At 40.6% G+C, this 21,259-nt stretch overlaps 1 protein-coding gene across 1 annotated transcript in view; it reads left to right on the top strand.

The window, feature by feature from the left end:
• Positions 1-21,259, top strand: part of AK4 (adenylate kinase 4) — a 103,758-nt gene that overhangs the window by 77,676 nt on the left and 4,823 nt on the right. The window contains exon 3 of the mRNA XM_006862457.1: positions 18,433-18,605. Coding sequence (XP_006862519.1) covers positions 18,433-18,605 — 173 coding nt within the window. The remainder of the gene's footprint in view (positions 1-18,432; positions 18,606-21,259) is intronic.

Below are 21,259 nucleotides of genomic sequence, written 5' to 3'. Positions count from 1 at the left end.
GCCCCTCAGGTTGGAAGACACTCAAAAAATGTTTGCAGAAGAGCTGTCTCTTCTAGGTCGACTTAACCATAATGATGTTAATGGAGTAATGCTTTCGGAACCTTCATTTGCTTATGGGGCACCACTCAAAATGAGGAGAAACAATTGCAAAGATCCATTAATAATAGGAACATGGAATGTACAAAGTATGAATTTAGGAAACTTGAAATTGTCAAATATGAAAAGGAATGCATAAAGATTGATATCTTATGTACTAGTGAACTGAAATGGATCGGTTTGAATCAGTCATATGGCATCAGAAATATGGAAGGAATACAGAGTCACTGTACCAAAGCAGAAATGGTCAATGTTTAACCATTTCAAGAGGTTACGTATGATCAAAAATTGATGGTACTGAAGGAAGAAGTCCAAGCTGCACTGACGGCTCTGGGACAAAACAAGGCTTCAGGAGTTAACTGAATACAAATGGAAATCTTTCACTGAAGGCACTCACTCATCTGTGCCAAGAAAATTGGAATACAGCTAATTAGAAGACATTGATACTTTTGCCCTTTCCAAAAAAGGTGACAGCAAATGTGGAAATCATCAAACAATATCACTAATATCACATGGAAGAAAAAATTTTGCTGAAGATAATTCAAAAGCAGCTGCAACTATACATCAAAAGGGTGCTGCTAGAAATTCAAGCCAGATTCCGAAAACAGCGTGGATGGAGGCCTATCACTGCTGATGTCAGGTGGATCTTGGCTGAGCAGAAGATATCAGAAAGATGTTTACATGTGCTTTTTTGACTATTTAAGCTATGGATCATGATAAGCTATGGATACCATTGTCAAGAATGGGTGTTCCAGAACACTTCAGTTTGCTCTGGAGGAGCCTGTACATAAACCAAGAGGTAATCATTTGAACAGAATAAAGAGAAACTGAATGGTTTAAAATCAGGAAAGGTCTGCACCAGGTTTGTATCCCTTCACTGTACTTATTAATCTCTGTGATAGAACAGTAATTCTAGAAGCTGGATTATATGAAGAAGAATGAGGCACCAGGATTGGACGAAGACTCATTAACAACTACAATATACAAATGATACAACCTTGCTTGCTGGAAACAAAAGGACTTAAAATACTGATGAAGATCAAGCCTTCAGTGCAGATTGCATCTCAATATAAAGAAAGCAAAGACCCTCACAACTGGACCAGTAAATAATGTCATAAAAAATGTAGAAAAGATTGGAGTTGTCAAGAACTTAATTTGTTTTGATCCACAGTCAACATTCATTGTGGCCAAGGAATGAAATGAAAGGAAATCATTTTGTTGACACAAGAGGATCTCATTTCGGAATTTTACTAAGGATTTCTACCTACTGAAGTCACTTTGCAGAGGCAACTTGTAGTTTAAAGTCAAATTCTCTAGAGTTATCTGTGTTCTATTTATCCATGAAAGACCAAGTAGTGGTTTATAGCATATCTAATTTTTAAGTCATTTTCTTAAGGCAAGAAGCTGTAAGCTTCTTGAGGGAGTACCCACTTACAAATCTCTTAAATTGAGGATACATTCTAGAGTAGTTCCAAGTATCCCAGGAAGCTTCCAGCAAACAAGTAGTGGGTCCCATAATGGGAAATATGGAGCACCCAAAATGATGTATCATATAATATAGCTAAAACCTCCATTTGGCAACATCTGGAACACAGCTGCTGCTCATTAATTTTACCATTTCTTAATAAAAATGAGATGGGGATTTTAGATATATGTACAAACATTGTTTAAACAAATAAGGTAATTAGAAGATGTGAATGTGAAAAGACCCTCATAAAGCAGATTTTGATGGTGATTAATTTTAACTCTTACTAAGGCTTCTGGCTCATTATGTGAATGGTTTGAACTCCTCAGGGTTAGGGAAGCTGGAAAAATAACTGATTGCTTTATACTTGAGTTTCTCTTTCCGTGATTAACTCTGATGCACAATTTGTAAGTGGGTTTTTGCTTTCCCAACAGCTGGGAAGAGCTGGGTGGTTAGAAATAACCATGCTGGCCGCAGATCCTAATGGAAGTAGGAACGGGGACTGAAGTTACGTGGCCTTTTCACAAGCTGCCAGCCCGAGGTGGATATTGGAAGTTGTCCTTCAGTACAGCCCTTTATTTCCACAGCTTGCTTTTCTCCCTTGGAATGTGGTGGTGGACACTGGCTCCATGCCTTTTCCCTGGAGTGAATGCACTCCAAATTAGAAAAACAGAAGTGTTCTAGTTTCCTGTTCCCCTCCACTGCCTCAGATTATTGTTGTGTGGCACCTCCCACTTCAGTTGCCCTTCCTTGGGCTGTTGGCAGGGCTGAGAGAAGCAGGTTCCAAAGCCCAGTGGTCAGCACTGCTGGGAACAAAATCACAGTCAACAATTTAGTGACATCTCACCTTACCTAGCGAGACCCCTTTTCCATCTGTTGACTTGTATGTTGCTATGATGCCACCAGTATTAGCATATAACAGGAAGATCGCCCATGGTGACCTTTCAGCAGAGTTTGCAGACTAGGACAGACTAGAAAGAAAGGCCTGGTGAACTACAGAAAAACCATATGGATCACTTGTTTTGGACATATCACCAGGAGGGAACAGTTGCTAAAAGACACCATGCTTGGTTAAATGTAGAATCTGAAGTATCGGGCACCCTTGGTGAGATGGATTGGCACAGAACTACAACAGTAGATTTGAATATACCAGTGCCTGTAAGCATGGTACAGGATGGGGAGTGTTTGTTTTGTCATCCATAAGGTCACCAGGAACCATAGTGGGCTCGACAGTAGTAAGCAACAAGAACAACAAAACAGAACCGAACCTGTTGGTACCATAATTAGTGGTACCACAGTAGATTCTGGGAGAAATTTAACTACCTAAAACTTCAGCTTTTTATCTGGATGGGCTGTTGGAATGAACAGTGCAGAGCAGCTTTTCTAGGCCTGGTTAGAAAACAGAGGTAGGTTTTGATAAATGATACAGCTAGTTGGAAAAGGTAGACATTCCATGCTCCTGGTGTGAAACCATGCATCGGAATAGTCTTGTATTTGTAGCCTGAAGGGAGGAGAGGAGAGCACGCTTTCTGTACTTAATTATGATCTTCTTTTTACTTAAGCGACTGAGTTTTCTGCATCTTTAACAATTTATAGAATATATTGACTTGGAATAGACTTTATGTTGCTTGTTAGTCATTTAGAAGCCAAAATATTGCTAACTAGTCATTTAGAAATCATGTCTTTGAGGATTATTTGTAGTAGAAATAAAAATACACCACAGCTTTGTTTTAATTCTATCAGGAAAAATTATTAATGCTGCCACCTGTTGACAAAATTTGAGTGTGCAGCTAGTCTGCTGGATCATAGAGAAACTGACAGTGTCCTGGGGATTTCAGGAATGAATACACCTAACAACACCAGCTTTGATCAGCCTTCAAGAAGCTTGCAGATCTAATAAAGGCTGCAAGAAGACATGTTTAAAGAGGACATGGTTCACTTGTTTTGTTGACGACTGTGCGGAACATATTGCAAAGAATGGGATTCCAGAACATTTAACTGTGCTCATGCAGAACTCATACATTGACCAAGAGGCAGTCGGTTAAGCAGATCAAGAGGGAACTGAGTGGTTCAAAATGAGGAAAGGTAGGCATGGTTGTATCCTTTCACTATACTTATTCAATCTGTATGCTGACCAAATCTAAGAAGCTGGACTGTATGAAGAAGAATGTGCCCCATGAAGATTGGAGGAAGAGTCATTATCAACCTATGGTATGCAGATTACACAACCTTGCTTGCTGAAAGCAAAGAGGACTTGAAGCACATATTGATGATGAAGATCAAAATGTACAGCCTTCAGTATGGATTACACCTCAACATAAAGAAAACCCTTACAACTCTAAATTAGAAAAACAAAAGTGTTCTAGTTTCTTGTTCCCTTCCACTGCCTCAAATTGTTGCATGGCACCTCCCACTTCAGTTGCCTTCCCTTGAGCTGTTGGCTGTACCAGTAAGCAACATCATGATAAGTGGAGAACAGGTTGAAATTGTCAAGGCTTTCATTTTACTTGGATCCACACTCAATTCCCATGGAAACGATAAATCAAACGTATTGGGTCATTCTGTTGCAAAAGAACCTTTTTAAAGTGATAAAAATAAAGATAGCACTTTGGAGACTAATGTGTGCTTGACCCAAGCCATGGTATTTTCGGTAGTCTTATATGAATGTGAATGCTGGACAAAGAATAAGGAAGACCAAAGAAAAATTTTGATACATTTGAATTGTGGTGTTGGTGAAGAACACTGAAAAGTACTGTGGTCTGTCAGAACAATAACAGAATCTGTCTTGGTAGAAGTATAGCCAGATTGCTTCTTAGAAGTAAGGATGATGAGACACTTAATCTCATGGAATATGGGCATGTATCAGGAGGCAATCCCTAGAGAATGACATGATTGACAAAGTAGAGGGCCAATAAAAAACAGAAAGGCCGTCAGGCCATGGATTAACACAGTGGCTGCAACAATGAATCAAACACATGGCAATGATTATAAGGATGGCACAGCATTGAGTGGTGCTTTGTTTTGTTGTATTAACCAAAGAGTCCTGTTGTGGCACTCTAGGATAAACACAGCACTACTAACTGCAAGATCGGAAATTCAAACCCACCAGCTGCTCCTTGGAAATCCTACACAGTATCACTGTGAATTGGAACCAACTCAATGGCACTTACAACAGTTATTCAAAAGATCGAAAGTTTGAGATCATCCAGAGACGCCTTGGAAGATAGGCTTAGGAATTTACTTCTAAAAAATCATCAGTTGAAAATCCGGTTGAAAATCCTAGGGAACGTAGTTCTACTTTGGCAAGCATGAGGTCATCATGAGTCAGAGCTGACTCTATGGCACCTCATTAAAAGCTACCAAGTCATATCACAGAATCCATCATTTAGGATACCATTGCATATTGTATGATCTGAAGCCTTAGATTAGCATCTGTAAGCTGAAAAATACCTTTCCTGTAAGAGGCTTGAGGACAGATAAATCCTGCTGCTCACTTCCTTGAACCTTTGTCCTAACCAGAGTGACAGAGAGCTTCTCTCCAAAGCCTTTGATAAGCCAAGCCTTTGACATTGCACCCTTCATTCTGGTGGGAGTCCAACCCAATCCCCAAACCTTTGTGACTTCTTCAGAGACTAGGAGACCACACCTTTCCAATCAACACATGCCCTTGACTGTCCTTCACTGTTTCCTGACTGGAGCAACCTTTAGCTACTTCTAGCAAAAGTGACTCATGGCAAAATTATTCCATTTGAGACCAGTCACTTCCAACTGTGCCTTTTGTTAGTGATTCTTGGTCTTGAATGAAAAGGCAACACATCCCTCAATGCCCCATTTTCTCTGCTATTCTCTTCTTATATGTATATATTTTTTTTTCTCATTTATATCACATGAATACAATTGAATTCCACCTTTTTTCTTTACTCTGAACCTCATTTTTCACAACTTTAAAATAGGGTGCCCATCAAGGTCAGATATTGTGTTTTTTAACAAGTATTTACTTAGTACCAACTGTGCACTGGACTGCAAAGTCAGTTTGAACTACAAGGTTGGCAGTTCAAGCTCACCAGCCACTGCTTGGAAACCCTATACAGGTTTGTTATGTGTCAGAACTGGCTCGATGGAACTTAACAACAGCAGTGTGTGTCAGGCTGTATTCTAGGTACTACAGATATAACAGTAAAAAAAGATTTTAAAAAGCTCTGTCTTCGTATAGGTTACATTCCAATATAAAAAATACTTCAGAAGTAAAACAAGTCATATAAGAAAAGTTGTGATGAATACTATGAAGAAAGGGTAAATAGGAGTATTAGAAAGAGGATCAGAGATGGAATTTAGCAGATAGTCGAAGAAGTCTTCACTGATGAGCTTGTGGATGTTTGAAGGGCACATGTTGATATTTGAAAAAGAATAGGAGTCCTGGTATGACACTGTGGGTTAATGCGCTGGACTATAAAGTCAGTTGAACTGCAAGGTTGGTGGTTCAGGCTTACTAGCTGCTCCTCAGAAACCCTGTACAGGGTCTCCATGGGTTAGTACTGACTTGACAGCACTCAACAACACTAACATTCTAAGTGAAGGGAACATGAAGTGTAAACGTCGTCAGGTGGGAGCATGTCTGGCTGTTCGAGAACAGCAACAATGCCAGTGTGGCTGTTACAGCCTGATGAGCAGAGAAATGAGATGGGAGAGGTCCAGGGTACCAGATGGGTGCCATCAAGTCTATTCTGACCCATAGCCACTCGTATAGGGTTTCCGAGGAGCGGCTGGTGAGTTTGAACAGCTGACCTTGTGGTTCACAAACTGACTTTATAGTCCAACACATTAACCTGCAACACCACTCCAGGATTTTGTAGGTCATTGTAAAATTCTGGATGTTTCTTGGCATATGTTTGGCACATCAGGGATGCTCAACAAATTGTCACTTCATTGTTGAATAGAGTCCTTGTGGCATTGTGGGCTAATGCATCAGACTGCAAAGTCATTTGAACTGCAAAGTCAGTGGTTCAAACTTACCACTTGCTCCTTGGAAACCCTATACAGGGTCACTATGGGTTGGAATTGACTCTATGACACTTAACGACAACAACAACACAGTGTTGAATATGAGAGTGCTTCCATGATGCTGTGCCCTTATTAGAAGACAACCAGAGAACTGATGTTAAGTCCTAGTTCATCTGTTGGCCCTCACTGACCCCAAACTTATTTTTTTAACTGGAACATTTGTTCAAACTACTTCATTGGGTTGATATGAAGTGTCAAAGATAAGTAAATTTATCTGAATATCTTGTAAACAGTTATCATTAGATATTGTCTTGTAGGCCCCAATTCATGGCAACCCCATGCACAACGGGTTTAGTCAGTTTGATCTATAGGGTATCCATTGACTGATTTTCTAAGTACATCACTAGGCCTTTTTCCATCTTAGTCTGACTCCATTGTCAGATGAGTAGTGGCTATGCCTGTCGTCCATGGGCCTTGACTGGAACCCAACTCTCCCACATAGAAGATGAGAATTTTCTCACTGTAATAATGCCTTCTTTTAAACAATAGACTACAATGTATATGAAGTATTAAAGATAAATTTGCTTAATTGCTACTGGATTATGGACGTGAAAGTTATTTAGTACAACTTCCCTCAAAGCAGAGTTGCCTTGTATATGTGAATACTTCTATAAAAGGGGACTCTCATTAGTGGAAAACACAGCAAAGTTTTCCCTAAATTATAGGAGTCCTGGCTGCTTAGTCAAGTTAGAACTTTACTGCTAACTAAAAAGATTGAAGGTTGGAACTCACTAACTGCTCCTGAGGAAAAAGATGGATTAGTAGGTCTGCTGTGCTCTGGTTGAGCGCTCCATGAGTGGGTGGGGACCAGAATGTGGAGTCTGGTGACTAATAACTAAAGTGCTGAGCTGTAATTGTGACAGAGAACCCCAGCTACTCTCAAAACTCTTAGAAAATCTCAAGAAAGAAATTAAATATGGCTGAGTGGGTGGATAGGATCCTTTCCTTCCTAATGTCTCTTGACTGAATTGAGAAACCAGCTGAAATTCTAGCTGAGTTCTACCACAACCAACAGCTACGGTTGATGTGTCTAACACTTTGCATCTTAAACATTTTATAGGGATTCTCTATTTTAATTCTCAAAATGGCTTTGTGCTGTAGGAAAACTCAGGATCAGAGAGGTTAGGAAACATGTGGACGTTCTCACAGCTGTGACTGGGTAGAACTGTGATTGAAATTCAGGTGTGTCTCACTCCAAAGCCTACGCTCATAACTGTCAATTTGCTTTGAGTCCTGAGTGCATCTGGCTTAAGACTGCTTTTCCTCATATTTGAAACAGCAGCTTTAGCCTAGATCTTTGGTTTCTGGTTCAGTGTTGCTTTCTCCCCGTCCACACTGATTTCTTTAGCATTGACACACTGACAGGTAGTTGAGCTTTTCTGGGCAGGAATGGCATGAACAGGTGACTGTGACAGGTGTAAGAAGTTGTGGTGGCATAGTGGTTAAGCATTCACCTGCTAACCAAAAGGTTGTGGGAGAAAACTGTGGCCACCTGCTTCCATAAAAGATTACACCTTCTAAACCCCGTGGGCAGTTCTATTCTGTCCTACAGGGTTGTTTTGAGTCGGAATAGCATTGGGCAATGGGTGTGGCAGTCTTGAGTTAGGACAGAAAATATTTGCTTCTGTTTGACAGTTTCCTTCCCATTGCTCCTACAGTGAGCTGTGGTCAGATGCCTTGTTCGTCAAAGTGGTTTGTACCTGTTCATAGTGTAGTATGTTGTCAAGTTGGTTCCAACTCAAAGTGAACCTGTATAAGGGTTTCCAAGGCTGTGAATCTTCATGGGAGCAGAAAGCCTCATCTTTCTTCCAAGGAGCGACTGGTAGATTGGAACTGCAGACCTTTCAGTTAGCAGCCTAGCTTATAATCCACTACACTCCCAGGGCTTCTCGTACCTGCTTGTAAGTAACGCTAACCCTAACAGAAAAACGGGTAGATTATACTTCCATTGTTGTTGATCCTGAGAAGGTGATGGTTCTTAAATCAGGAATAATTATCAGAATCACCTGCAGAACTTTTTGAACCCACCTAGTCCTCATCTCACTGATACATGTTCCACTCCAGGAAGTCTGGAATGAGACATGGGCATCCATAATCTCTTTAAATCCTCCCTGCTGCCTTTGATGCATCCTATTATGTGGAAAATTTTTTAAGTTGTAGTTAGTTTTGTACCATTGAAATGTTTGCATCCTAATAATATATGACATCTTAAAACACAACTTCTGTTTTAGCTTCATTTTATACTAAGGGCATTCACATTTTCCTTGGTTTTCTAAACTTTAGTCTATTTTGATTATGGAAGGAGCCACTATCCTGACAGAGGACCTCTAATCCACCAGACTTAGTTATTCTCTGTGGTTTCTAGAAGGCCTGCCCAATGTTATTTTTTCTAATCTAGTCCTGCTGAGTTCAGCATATTTGTATACTTTTGAGTTCCTCCAGGGGACCTCGTAACTCAGACACAGCTGTGGAGCAGCTGAACACCTTCATTAAACAAGGAAACATTAGCCAGTAAGATTTGAGCTTTTATTGATTTAAGGAACAATGCTATGTTCTTTTTCAGAGCTTCCTAGTCTTACCTGGCAATCTTTCCTATGTTTGAACCCATTGTTGCCACCACTATGTCAATTCATCTTATTCCATCTTAATGAGTATCTTCTTTTTCACGGACTCTTTGCTTTACCAAGTATGATGTCCTTCTCCAGGTCCCTTCTAAGATACATTCAGCCTGTACATCTCTCAAGATAGATTTGTTTGTTCTCTGATAGTCCATGGCATTCTCAATATTCTTCTTCAACACCATTAATTCAGGTGCATCCGTTCTTCTCCAAACTTCCGTATTCACTTTTATGGGGCAATTAAAAACACCATGGCTTGGGTCAGATGCACCTTAGTCCTCAAAATGACATGTTTGCTCTTTAATTGTGCAGGATTGGGCAGTGTTTTGTTCTGTTGCACATAAGGACACTATGAGTTGGAACTGAGCAGCTACCAAACAAACCTTTCCTGAAGTCTTTACCTTCCATGTAGGAGACCTGTGTTGGATTCCTGGCAGTGTACCTCATGTGCAGGTACTACTACCCAGGTGTCATTGGAGGCTTGAATTTTGCTATGGCACTGAACAGATTTCAGCGGAACTGAAAATACAGTAGGAAGAAAGGTCTGATGGTCTACTTTTGAAAACCTAATGGATGGCTTGGTCAGATCATGTTTTGTTTTGTTGTGCATAGTAGGATCACTATGAGTTGGGGACTGACTTGATGGTACCTAACAGTAACAGTCTTTCCTGGTGTTCTTTTTCATATCTCAACCTCTACCCAAAGGCTAAAGGATATTTTCTTGTCATGTGACGCTAGAACTCAGGGCAGGAAGTATGACTGAGAACACGGGTCTTAAGAGACATAATCTCTAAAATTCTGTGTGCATAGTTATCAGTAGAAAAGTCAAGTGTACATCTTCATTATATGTATGTTCATCTATGTGTAAATTGTAAACACAAACAACTTTACTAATATATGTCTTATGACATGCACACTTAAAAACTTTTTTAAAATGAGTTAAAATGTAATAGGAGTCACCCAAACTTCCAGATAGTACCCATTTGACCTAGCCTTGATGGCTTGATAATCAGACTTGACTAGAGGAAGATTAAACACACACACACACACACACAATTTTTGATAAAGGAAAGGAGGGTAAATTTCTACAATTTGATAAACTTGACCTATACTCATGGAGGTAGTTGCTCAAAATACCAACAGAGAGGGAAGGAGTCTTCATATCAAGTATCAATGCTATCCCTCTGTGTACAGGGTAGATAGGGATTGGCAACTTAGACATTTGCTACCTAAAATGAGGGGGTGGTAAAAGGCACAAAGTGACTGGCTTATAAGTTTTCAAGAGTAAGTTTAAGAGTGTGTGAGGGAAGGTAGAGTCCTCATTGAATAGTTTTCATCTTGTCTAGTTGGGTCTGGTGAAAAGAGATATGGGGATAAGAGTCTTATGATTCAATAATGAGTAAGTGTTATCATGGCTAATTGTGACTGTCACAACTGTAAATGTAGAAGTTTTGTAACAAAAACGGGGGAGTAGTTGATCTCACAGTCCAGAAATAGAGGACCCTAGGACCATCAAGGGAAGATCCCAAGCTTAATGTGGGACTGTATCCAGAGAAGCAGCAACACCAGAGATGGAGGCAGAGATGAGGACATGGAAAGAGGGAGCAGCCGAGGACTGTAGACTCATTGGAAGAGAGGAACTGAGTGCTGGTGTCCAGGAGCCAGGCTTGCAGAATGTGCCCTTTGGTTGTTTAAATGATTTTATATTCCTGAGTGTTTTTGTGTATCTCTCCCCACCCCCTCCTCCAAAACAAACAAACAAACAGATGGAATGGAAGTAAATATTGTTGAATGATGATTCACAGAGAGGTTTGTAATCATTGCAATGAAACGATGGTGTAAAGCTGACGTTCTCCCATATAAACTATCACTCTGTTGACGTGCATGTGCGCGCGCACACACACACACACACAAAAGGCAGTAAAAAAATATGTATATAGAATTTCTATAATTTTCTTTCTGTAATCCTATAGGGTTACTTTGGAAAATACAGCTTTAGAAGATGGCTTTTCTTTGTAGAAGGCGTTCAGGACCAGAGAATAGAGATATTGTCAAGCTCGTTTTGATGGAGGCAACTTACTGGTGCCGTTTTATATGAGTGGTTTATACAGGGAAAGGCAGAAGCATGCAGATCAATGAGAGGGTGCCTTTATTTGGATGGTTCACTGCCCCTGATTTACTGGAACTAAAATAAAATGTGTCAAGCACAGTGTCAAGGGATAACAAGGGGAGTAAGACACGTCTTCAGTCCTCATTTCAGGAAGCTCATCCTCTAGGCATCCTCCTGTGCACGGTGTAGGAGAAGTTAGGCTAGAATGGTGGATAATGGATTGAGCACAGTGAGGGAAGCTGCTAGCAGAGTGCTCTCTAGCATCTTGAGTTTGGACTACAGTGAGCTAGTGGTGGGAGGGAGGGGTCTCAGAGGGAAGGTCCTGGTGGGAAATCTCTGTGAGAAGGGTCCCTGGATGGCAGAAACAATTAACCAAAAGGTTGACCGTTCAAATTCACTAAGAGATATCTGGGAATTTACTTGCAAAGGTCACAACCATGAAAAACTTTTTGGAGCACAGTTCCACTCTGAAACACATCAGATCCTCATGAGTCAGAATCAGTTCAGTATTCAAAAAGGCATTTCTGTGGCTAAAAAGAGAGAGCGGGTTTTATATAGATTCTTCTTCAACCCACCCTCTAGCCCCAAACCCCACGCTATATAGCCATAGCATTGAGCCTTAGGACCCAAACTGGTCCAAATCTTGCTGTTAGTGACCCAATGGCATCCGACTGTTAACTACCTGATGAGCTGTCTGTCCACATGTGTGGGGGCTCAGTATACCCCCAGGTTTTATGAGGCATCACTTCTATAGTCTGGTTTGTTTTTGAACTTAGTAATCAAGGGAGAAACTACTTAATAAACTGGCATTAAAGTAATTGAGTCATTGCATAATAGAAAGGAGAATGTTGCCTATTACATGGACAGAGCTCACAAAAGTCTTAAAATTTCCCAGAATTAAACTTCCAGTTTTAAAGTAAGGTGATTTGCCTAAATAAGAATGGTCACTAAAAGGAAAACCAGAAGCAGACTACTCTAGTGTTTCAATTAAATGCTTGTCCACTGTGTCAGGCATTATGACCTTCTAAGGCTAAAGCTCTGGTAGCATCGTTGTTACAAGCTGGGCTGCTAACCTCAAGGTCAGCAGTTCAAAACTACCAGCTGTTCTGCTTCTGTAAAGATTTACAGCCTAGGAAACCCTATATAGGGTTGCTATGAGTCAGAACCAACTCCATGGTACACAACCACTACCACCAAGGGTAAAGCTAAAGTGTCCAAAATATACTTGCTCTTAGGCAGGTATATTTTCACTTCTCCAAATGTCAAAGCATATCCTGAACTATGAGAAATTAAGTTGAGATTTGGAGAAAACCCTAGTTTGTCAGCAATTCTCTATTTAAAAAGAAAATTTCCTTTTACCATTATGAAAATAAGATATGTTCATTGAAAAAGAAAGAAACTCTGGAAGAGTAGGAAGGAACCATGCATCATCCCACTGCCAAAGGAAACCACCACAAGCATACCTCCCAGAGAATGGAATGCTTGATTAGAAAATTGGTTTGAGAGGAAGGTGAGGAGAAAGCTGAGTAGCTATTGGTGTAGAGGCAGTGCCAGGCTACAAGACTAGAAATGCCTATGTGTCTTCTGTTGAAGCCAGTCCCAATGCAAGATGTATCACAAGATGTAAAAAGAGTTTCTTCTGATGCTCTCAGTAGTGTTGGTGTAACCTCATTGGCCAATGAGAACATGTGGTTAGGTTCATGGTAGCCAATGACTAAGCTGTGTCCTGGATGGTAAGCCTTTCTGCTCTGTTTGAACATGCTTTATCCTTCTCTGACATAAGAATAGAGTTGAAATGTGTTGTGCTCTACATTTGGCATTCTTTGTTCTTGTGTCTTTAGAGGAAGAGATACAATTTAATTGTATCTCAAAAGTTAAGTGCTTGTATGTACCACAGGATAATTCTTCTTTTTTGAAGAAATTAGAATATAATTTTTTTAAAAGAAATTAGAAAATAAGCTCTAAGTGTATGAAGGAACAGTGCTTCTCACATTATCTGTAATGAAATTCCAGCCCCCCCCCCAATCCATTGCATACAAAGAGAAATTATTAGGAAAACTAAAAGAAAATAAAAACAAAAATCCAAACTCAAATATTTGATTCAACAGACTTAATTCTACTCTCTGTCAAATTGCTAATGCTTCTTGTCAATTTCTGGACACAGGACACCATTCCACACTTTGAGTTTTGTAAGCTACAGGGAATAGGTGATTTCTGCTGGAACTTGCAATCTTAGATGGAAAGCATAAGCAAATTCATCAGAGCATGAACTCTGTAAATAGTGGCAAGGCTCATCTGTGTTAGTTTTTAGGAGTCAAAGGATAAAGCAGTGATAAAGACAAAGTTCCTTTTTACAGAGAGTGAGATAGGAATAGGAAATAAATATGAACACTAAGGAAGTATTCATGTTGTTGTTAAGTGCCATCAAGTTGGTTCCAACTCAGCATCGCTGCCGTGCCTGAACCCATTATTGCTGTCACTGTGTCAGTCTATCTCATTGACAGTGTTCCTCTTTTACAGTGACCCTCCATTTTACTAAGCTTTATGTCCTTCTCCAGAGACCATTCCTTCCTGACAACACATGCGAAGTATGAGAGTTTTCCCATTGTCCAAAGTTTCTCCATTGACAATACTCCTTCCAAAACAAATTTGTTCATTCTTCTGGTGGTTCCGGGTACTTTAAATATTCTTCACCAACGCCATAATTCACATGCATCTAATCTTCTCCGCTCTTCCTTATTCAAAGAGGTCTTTTGGCAGCAGATTGTTGTTGTTGTTGTTAGGTGCCATCGAGTTGGAACTGACTCATAGTGACCCCATGCACAGCAGAACAAAACAATGTCCGATCCTGGGCCAACCTCACTACCGCTGCCACACTTGACGCCATCAATGATGCCACCTGGCTGATCCATCTCTTTGGGGGTCTTCCTCTTTTTCTCTGACCCTCCTCCACTTTACACAGTATGACATCCTTCCCCAGCGACTGTTCTCTCCGGACAATGTGTCCAAAGTATGAGAGACGAAGCCTTGCCATCTTGGCCTCCAAAGAGCACTCTGTTGCATTTCTTCCAAAACAGATCTATTGGTTCTTTTGGCAGTCCATGGCACTTTCAGTATTCTCCTCCAACACCACAACTCAAAGGCATCAATTCTTCTACGATCTTCCTTATTCACTGTAAAGCTTTTGCATCCATATGAGGTTATTGAAAATACCATGACTTGGGTCAGGCGCACCTTAGTCCTCAAGCTGACATCTCTGCTCTTCAATACTTTTAAAAGTTCCTTTGCAGCAGATTTGCCCAATGCAATACGTCGGCTGATCTCTTGACTGCTGCTTCCGCGAGTGTTGATAGTTGATCCAAGAAGAATGAAGTCCTTGACAACCTCAATCTCTTCTCCATTGATATGCCATTTGGTTTCCATGAGCATTGATTGTGGATTCAAGTAAAATGAGATCCTTGACAACTTTAATCTTTTCTCCGCTTATCATAATGTTAGTTACTGGTCCAGTGGCAAAGATTTTTGTTTTCTTTATATTAAGGTGCAATCCCTATCGAAGGCTACAGTCTTTGATCTTCACTACTGAAGTACTCTTTCAAGCTCTCTTTGCTTCCAACAAGCAAGGATTTTTTTATCTGCATATTGTAAATTGTAGTCTCTTCCTCCAATCCTGATGCCATGTTCTTCATACAACCCAGTTTCTCGAATTATTTGCTCAGCACACACATTGAATAAGTATGGGAAAAGGATACAACCCTGACACGTTCTGATTTTAAATCATTCAGTAACCCCTTGTTCTGTTCTAACAACTGTCTCTTGGTCTATGTACAGTTTCTCATACCAATGTCACTATAGGTCGGAACCAACTTGACGGCACTTCACAACAACAACTACAACAACCATGTTATTCATAATTTTTTATGATCCACACAGTTGAATGCCTTTATCTAGTCGATAAAGCACAAGTAAACATCTTTCTAGTAGTCTATGCTTTCGTCCCGAATCCATCTGATGTCAGCAATGATATCCCTCATTTCATGTTCTTTTCTGAGTCAACTAATGTCTGGAGTGTGGGGGTTGCCTTTAAGATATGCCTATATGCCCAAAGCTGAGGGGCAAGGCTGCCTTGTCTGAAGGGGGACAGAAGAATGGAATCTCCTTGGACTGAGAGGGTGGGGTCACCACTAAGTCAAGGGATTAGAGTTGTCATCCCAGTAGGCTTGAAGTTGTCATTCCAGTAAGCAGAACTTAAGCCCAGGGTTGAAGAACTTCTACCCAGAATCCAGAGTACATGACCAACACCCTGGAATCATGGCCATTGCCTTTGTGGTCTCAGGAACAGGATTACTTTCAAGCCTTGAGAGCTAATGTAAATTGTTCTGCTGGATTTGTAACTTGCTTGGTGCCTGTTATCCTTTCTTTCTCTCTAATCACTGCCATTTGTAATGGAAATGGCTATCTTGTACCCTGTTGCCCATCATACTTTGGGTGCAGGTGAAGAGAATTTTTGCCCCAGCTGATACGGTAATGGGAGAAGAGAGGTATGGGGAATGGGAGAGGAATGGAACCACTTTGAATATGCTAGGTCAAAAAGCTTCCCGTAAGAAGTTGCATATAAACTCATATCCTAAATGCTAAGAAGTCAGGCATTCAAAGATTTTTCAGGAGTAATATTCTAGGCAGAGGATAAAGTAGGCAGTGAGGCCTGCTAAGAGCAACTTTGAAAGTCAGTTGATGAGGCCCGAGTTATCATTTGGATAGCATATCATTTGAGACTCGACAAAAGACCAATTAGAGGGATGTGGATAAGGAAAATGGTTTGCTACGTGCAACCCAAATATGACGTCAGTCACATGGGTTGCAACTGGAATACATTTGAGACCAGAACAACCGACGCCATCAAAGACCTTGTCTGTGCTGTGTTGTTGTTAAGTGCTGTCCAGTCAGTTCTGACCTATAGCAACTGTATATAGGGTTTCTGAGGAGCAGCTGGTGAGCTTGAACCACAGACCTTGTGGTTCAAGCTGACCTTGAAGTCTAGTGCATTAACTCAAAGTGTCACACCAGGACTCTCTATGCTGTGTAGAGAGGAGAAACAGAGGTCTGCTTTTCTGTAGGAAACAGATGGATGATGAGCTGGCGGAAGGATGACCTTGGAGAGAGGGGCCAGGGCTCCATGAAGAGGCAAGCATAAGGAAGGCTTTGAAGAACATTGTAAAATGCTCTCAGCAGTGGTTGGCAAGCAACTGGTGCCTAAAGCAGGACTAAGAAACTTCTAGGGTGGATTTTGTCACATTTAGCTCAATTGTTGTTAAGTGCTGTCAAGTCCTTCCAGCCATGGCGACCTTGTGGTTCAAACTGACCTTTTGGTCCAGTGCATTTTCCTGCAGCACCACACCACTACTCCATTAAGTGTTTTAAGACTATTAGGACCATGAGAACCTTTTTTTTTTTGGAAACTTTTTATTGTAATTGAGTGAAGGTTCACAGAGAAGATCATCCATTTTACATTTAATAAATCACACACTTTGTTTCGTCTCGATCACAAACCCATCCATTTAATGAAAGTTATCTCGCTTACTCCCCTTTGGTTCTTATTTCCATCCCATCCCTTCTCAACTTTGTCCTGAGGTGACTGTTTCCCATTGGATCTTGAAGAATGGTTGACCATTCCATAATGAGCATACCACAAGCGTTGGTGTCTCCTCAGTATACCTGTCTACTACTTAGCTGAATCTGGTAGTGTAGTGGTTAAGAATTGGGGTGCTAATCTCACGGTCAGCAGTTCGAAACTACCAGCTGTTCTGTGGGAGAAAGATGAGGCTTTCTGCTCTCGTACAGATTTACAGCCTTGGAAACCCTATACAGGGTCACTATGAGTGGGAACCTACTTCACGGCACTTTAACAGCAACTTAGCTGAATATAGGGTCATCAGAGTGAGTTCAGTTCTGCACCCAAAAGGGTGGCCCAGGGCCATAGTCTCGGCTCCCTCCAATCTGATTCCTCCCCATAATTCTGAGTTTTCTTTGTTCCTCATTTTCTCGCACTCTGTCTGGAACCTTCTTATGTGATCACATGATCCCTTTCAGAGTAGTTGGTAGTGGTAGCTGGTTACCCTCTAGTTCTTCTGGTATCATCTTGATACTTTTCAGTGATGAAAGGGTGAAGATGGCCCGGTGTGGTGTTTTAGAACTTTTCCCTCTGCATGTTGCATATTCTAACTTACTTTCCTTCTAGCTCTCTATCCAACCATTTCTTTGACTTAAATCGAATTTTAAAAAACATATGTTTTGAAGTGGCAGATATAGTAATCAACAGAGCAGACAAACTGTGTAGTCCCACCTCAGTGAAACCTGGAACTAAATGTCGAGTAGGTCAATCTTGGGGAAAGAGGGTAAGTATCTTGAGGTCACTCCTGGGGTCATACAGAGCATATTCTAAAAGGAAAAAAGGCGGCATACCTGTGAGCTTACATTTTTATTTTCTCGTTTTGTTTTTCACATTTAGAAACCAAGGGAGAATTTATATGTTTTGCACTATTCAAATAGTTTTAAAAGCTATTAAACCAGTTCTTCTTGTGATCAAGCTCGCCAACCTTATTCTGGATGAAAGGACTGTTTTAGTTGATTTAGACTCTATGCATATGACTTTTTTTGGGAGGGGGGTAACGTAAGAATACTATACTCGTAAAATCTTAGAGCTAAAATGACAGAAGATATATTTCTGTCCCTTTCCTTCTTCAACTGAAGAGGCAAGTGGGGCTCAGGAAGGTGACGTAACTGTAGTTGAGAGCTGAACCGAGATTGGAGCCAGAACTGTCTAGTTATTTTCATCTTAGTACTGTCTCCTTTCAGCACATGACAACTCCTTAATCCAGTTAAGTCTAAATGCCAAGCTAGCTTATAAAGTAGCATGTTTTCGTTTAATGTTAAATTTACAGGGGTAGACGTAAATCCCAGGTTAACATTCCTTTTTGTGTGATATATGTATGGTTTTTGATTATTTTGTCACTGAAACATTTCAAGGGACTAGTGAAATTGTTTATGTTTTGTATTTCACATATCGTATTCTTGGAATTTAGGTTTTCCTAGGACTTTAGTACAGGCTGAAGCCCTGGACGGAATCTGTGAGCTGGATCTAGTGGTCACTTTGAATATCCCCTTTGAAACACTCAAAGATCGTCTCAGCCGACGTTGGATTCACCCTCCTAGTGGAAGAGTATATAACCTGGACTTCAATCCACCTCATGTACATGTAAGACTATACAAAGTACTTTCATAAATTGACAAGAAAAAGGCAGACCATTTCAGTTGAACAATGAGTGAAAGATATGGGGAGATTATTCAAAAAGATCAAAGCTACCTGGCGATAAAACATTTTAAATGCTCAAATTCACTAGCAGTCAGGGATTGCAAGTAAACTTTTTGTTATTGTTGTTGTTACACCATCGAGTTGATTCCAACTCATACCAACCCTGTATAGGGCTTCCAAGGAATGGTTGGTGAACTTGAACCTCTGACCTTGCAGTTCAAGCTGACTTTGCAATCCAGTGCATTATCCTGCAGCAAAATTCTAGGAATCCTACATAAAGACAGATTATTGCTTTAGATCTTTTGGACAGTACAAAATAAAAACAATTATAATATCTATTACTGATAGAGACTTGGGGAAAATGGAACTCTCCTCTTTATTGAATAATTCGTTGTCGTTGTTGCTGTTACTGTCGTCGGTCCTGACTTATAGCGACCTGCATATTGGAAAAGCCAACCTTGCGATTTAAACCAACCTTGCAGTCCAGTGTTATAAAAGTGTCAATACATGAAGTCTTTACAGCACAATAGTAATGTACATTGATTATAAATATATTAAAGCCCACTTTGGGGTTATAGCCTATAGAAATGAAACATTGGTAGGTAAGGTAATCATGCTTACTTATTTCAATGGTGTCTGTTGCTATTGATAAGTACTCTCAGGCATGGATAGGGTTTCCAAGGAGCTGATAGTAGATTTGAACCACTGACCCTGTGATTAGCAGTCTAGTGCTTATCCTACAGCAGCACACTACGACTCCCTAAGTTATTGTTGTTGAATGCACTCGAGTCAGTTCTGACTCATAGCGACCCTGTATGTTTTCCAAAGTGCGACTGGTGAGTTAGAACCACCAATCATGTGGTTCAAACTGAACTTGAGGTCCAGTGCCTTATCCCATAGCATCACACCAGGTCTTCCTGGGCTGCGTATCAGGGTATGTCGTTGTTGTTAAGTGCTGGCGGGTCTGTTCCTACCCATGACAACTCCACATAGGGTTTGCAAGGAGTGGCTGCTGAGCTTGAACTGCCAACCTTGAGGTTCAAACTGACTTTTCAGTCCAGCTCATTAACCCACAGTATCACACCAGGACTCCAGCCATATAGGATATTGTTGTTGTTAAATGCTGTCAAGTTGGTGCGGAGTCATAGCAACCCTGTATAGAGTTTCCAAGAAGCAGGTGGTGAGCTTGAACTGCCAACCTTGTGATTCATAGCAACCTTGCAGTCCAGTGCATTAACCTGCAGTGCCACACCAGGATTCCTTATAGGGTATGTTGTTGTTGTTGTTGGGTGCCATCGAGTCGGTACTGACTCATAGCAACCCTATGCACAGCAGAACAAAACACTGCCCAATCCTGAGCCAACCTCACTGCTGTTGCCACACTTGAGTCCATCTATGCTGCCACTTGGCCAATCCATCTCTTTGGGGGTCTTCCTCTCTTTCTCTAACCCTCCACCTTACCAAACATGATACCCTTCTCCAGCAACTGGTCCCTCCTGACAATATGTCCAAAGTATGAGAGGCAAAGTTTGGCCATCTTGGCCTCCAAGGAGCGCTCTGGCTGCACTTCTTCCAAAACGGATCTATTGATTCTTTTGGCAGCCCACGGCACTTTCAGTATTCTCCTCCAACACCATAACTCAAAAGCATCAATTCTTCTCCAGTCTTCCTTATTCACTCTCCAGCTTTTGCATGCATATGAGGTTATTGAAAATACCATGACTTGGGTCAAGCGCACCTTGGTCCTCAAGCTGACATCTTTGCTCTTCAACACTTTAGAAAGGTCTTGTGTAGCAGATTTGCCTAATGCAATACGTTGTTTGATTTCTTGAATGCTGCTTCCTTGAGTGTTGATAGTTGATCCAAGAAGAATGAAGTCCTTGACAACTTCAATCTTTATAGGGTTGTTGTTAAGTGCCGTCGAGTCATTTCTGACCCATAGTGACCCTGTACAGGGTTTCCGAGGCTGTAAATCTTTACGGGAGTAGAAAGCATCATCTTTCTCCCGTGGAGCGGCTGGTAGTTTCGAACCGCTGACCTTAAGGTTCACAGCCCAATTCGTAACCACTACGCTACCAGAGCTCCTTTATAGGGTAGAGGGTAGTTAAATAAACTAGAGAATATCCACATGGTGAAATCTAGAGTCAGTAAAAAGAATGAATTAGTACTTTACTCTTTGATCTAGAGAAATATTTCCTCTAGGTTTATTGTTGAATGAGAAAAAAAAATTTGCAAAAACATCCCACTTTTGTAAAACCAATACCACCCTGTTTGTGTATGTATAGTTGCTCTCTAGCTTTATAAGAACAGGGATAAGAGAGGAAGGGCTGGTAATTGGTTAGAACTGGGACTGAATTACTCAATGGAGTCAGAGACAATTGAGAGAAATTATGGGACTGGGGAGGCAAAAGAAATAAAAAGGTAAGCCTTAAAAAGAAGTGAAAAATGTAACCTCTAATATGTAATACAAATAAAAGGGAGATGTTTAAAGAAACTTTTAAAACTAAGTTCATTCTTTTTTTTTTTTTCTTTCCATTTTCTTTTCTTTAATGTTTTATTGTGAATTATGTGATAGTTTACATGGGAGAACATTAATT

This window comes from Chrysochloris asiatica, unplaced genomic scaffold (genome assembly GCF_000296735.1).
Source record: "Chrysochloris asiatica unplaced genomic scaffold, ChrAsi1.0 scaffold00048, whole genome shotgun sequence".
NCBI lineage: Eukaryota > Metazoa > Chordata > Mammalia > Afrosoricida > Chrysochloridae > Chrysochloris > Chrysochloris asiatica.
Note: the sequence above shows the minus strand (reverse complement) of the source record. Positions and strands in the feature narration are given on the sequence as shown.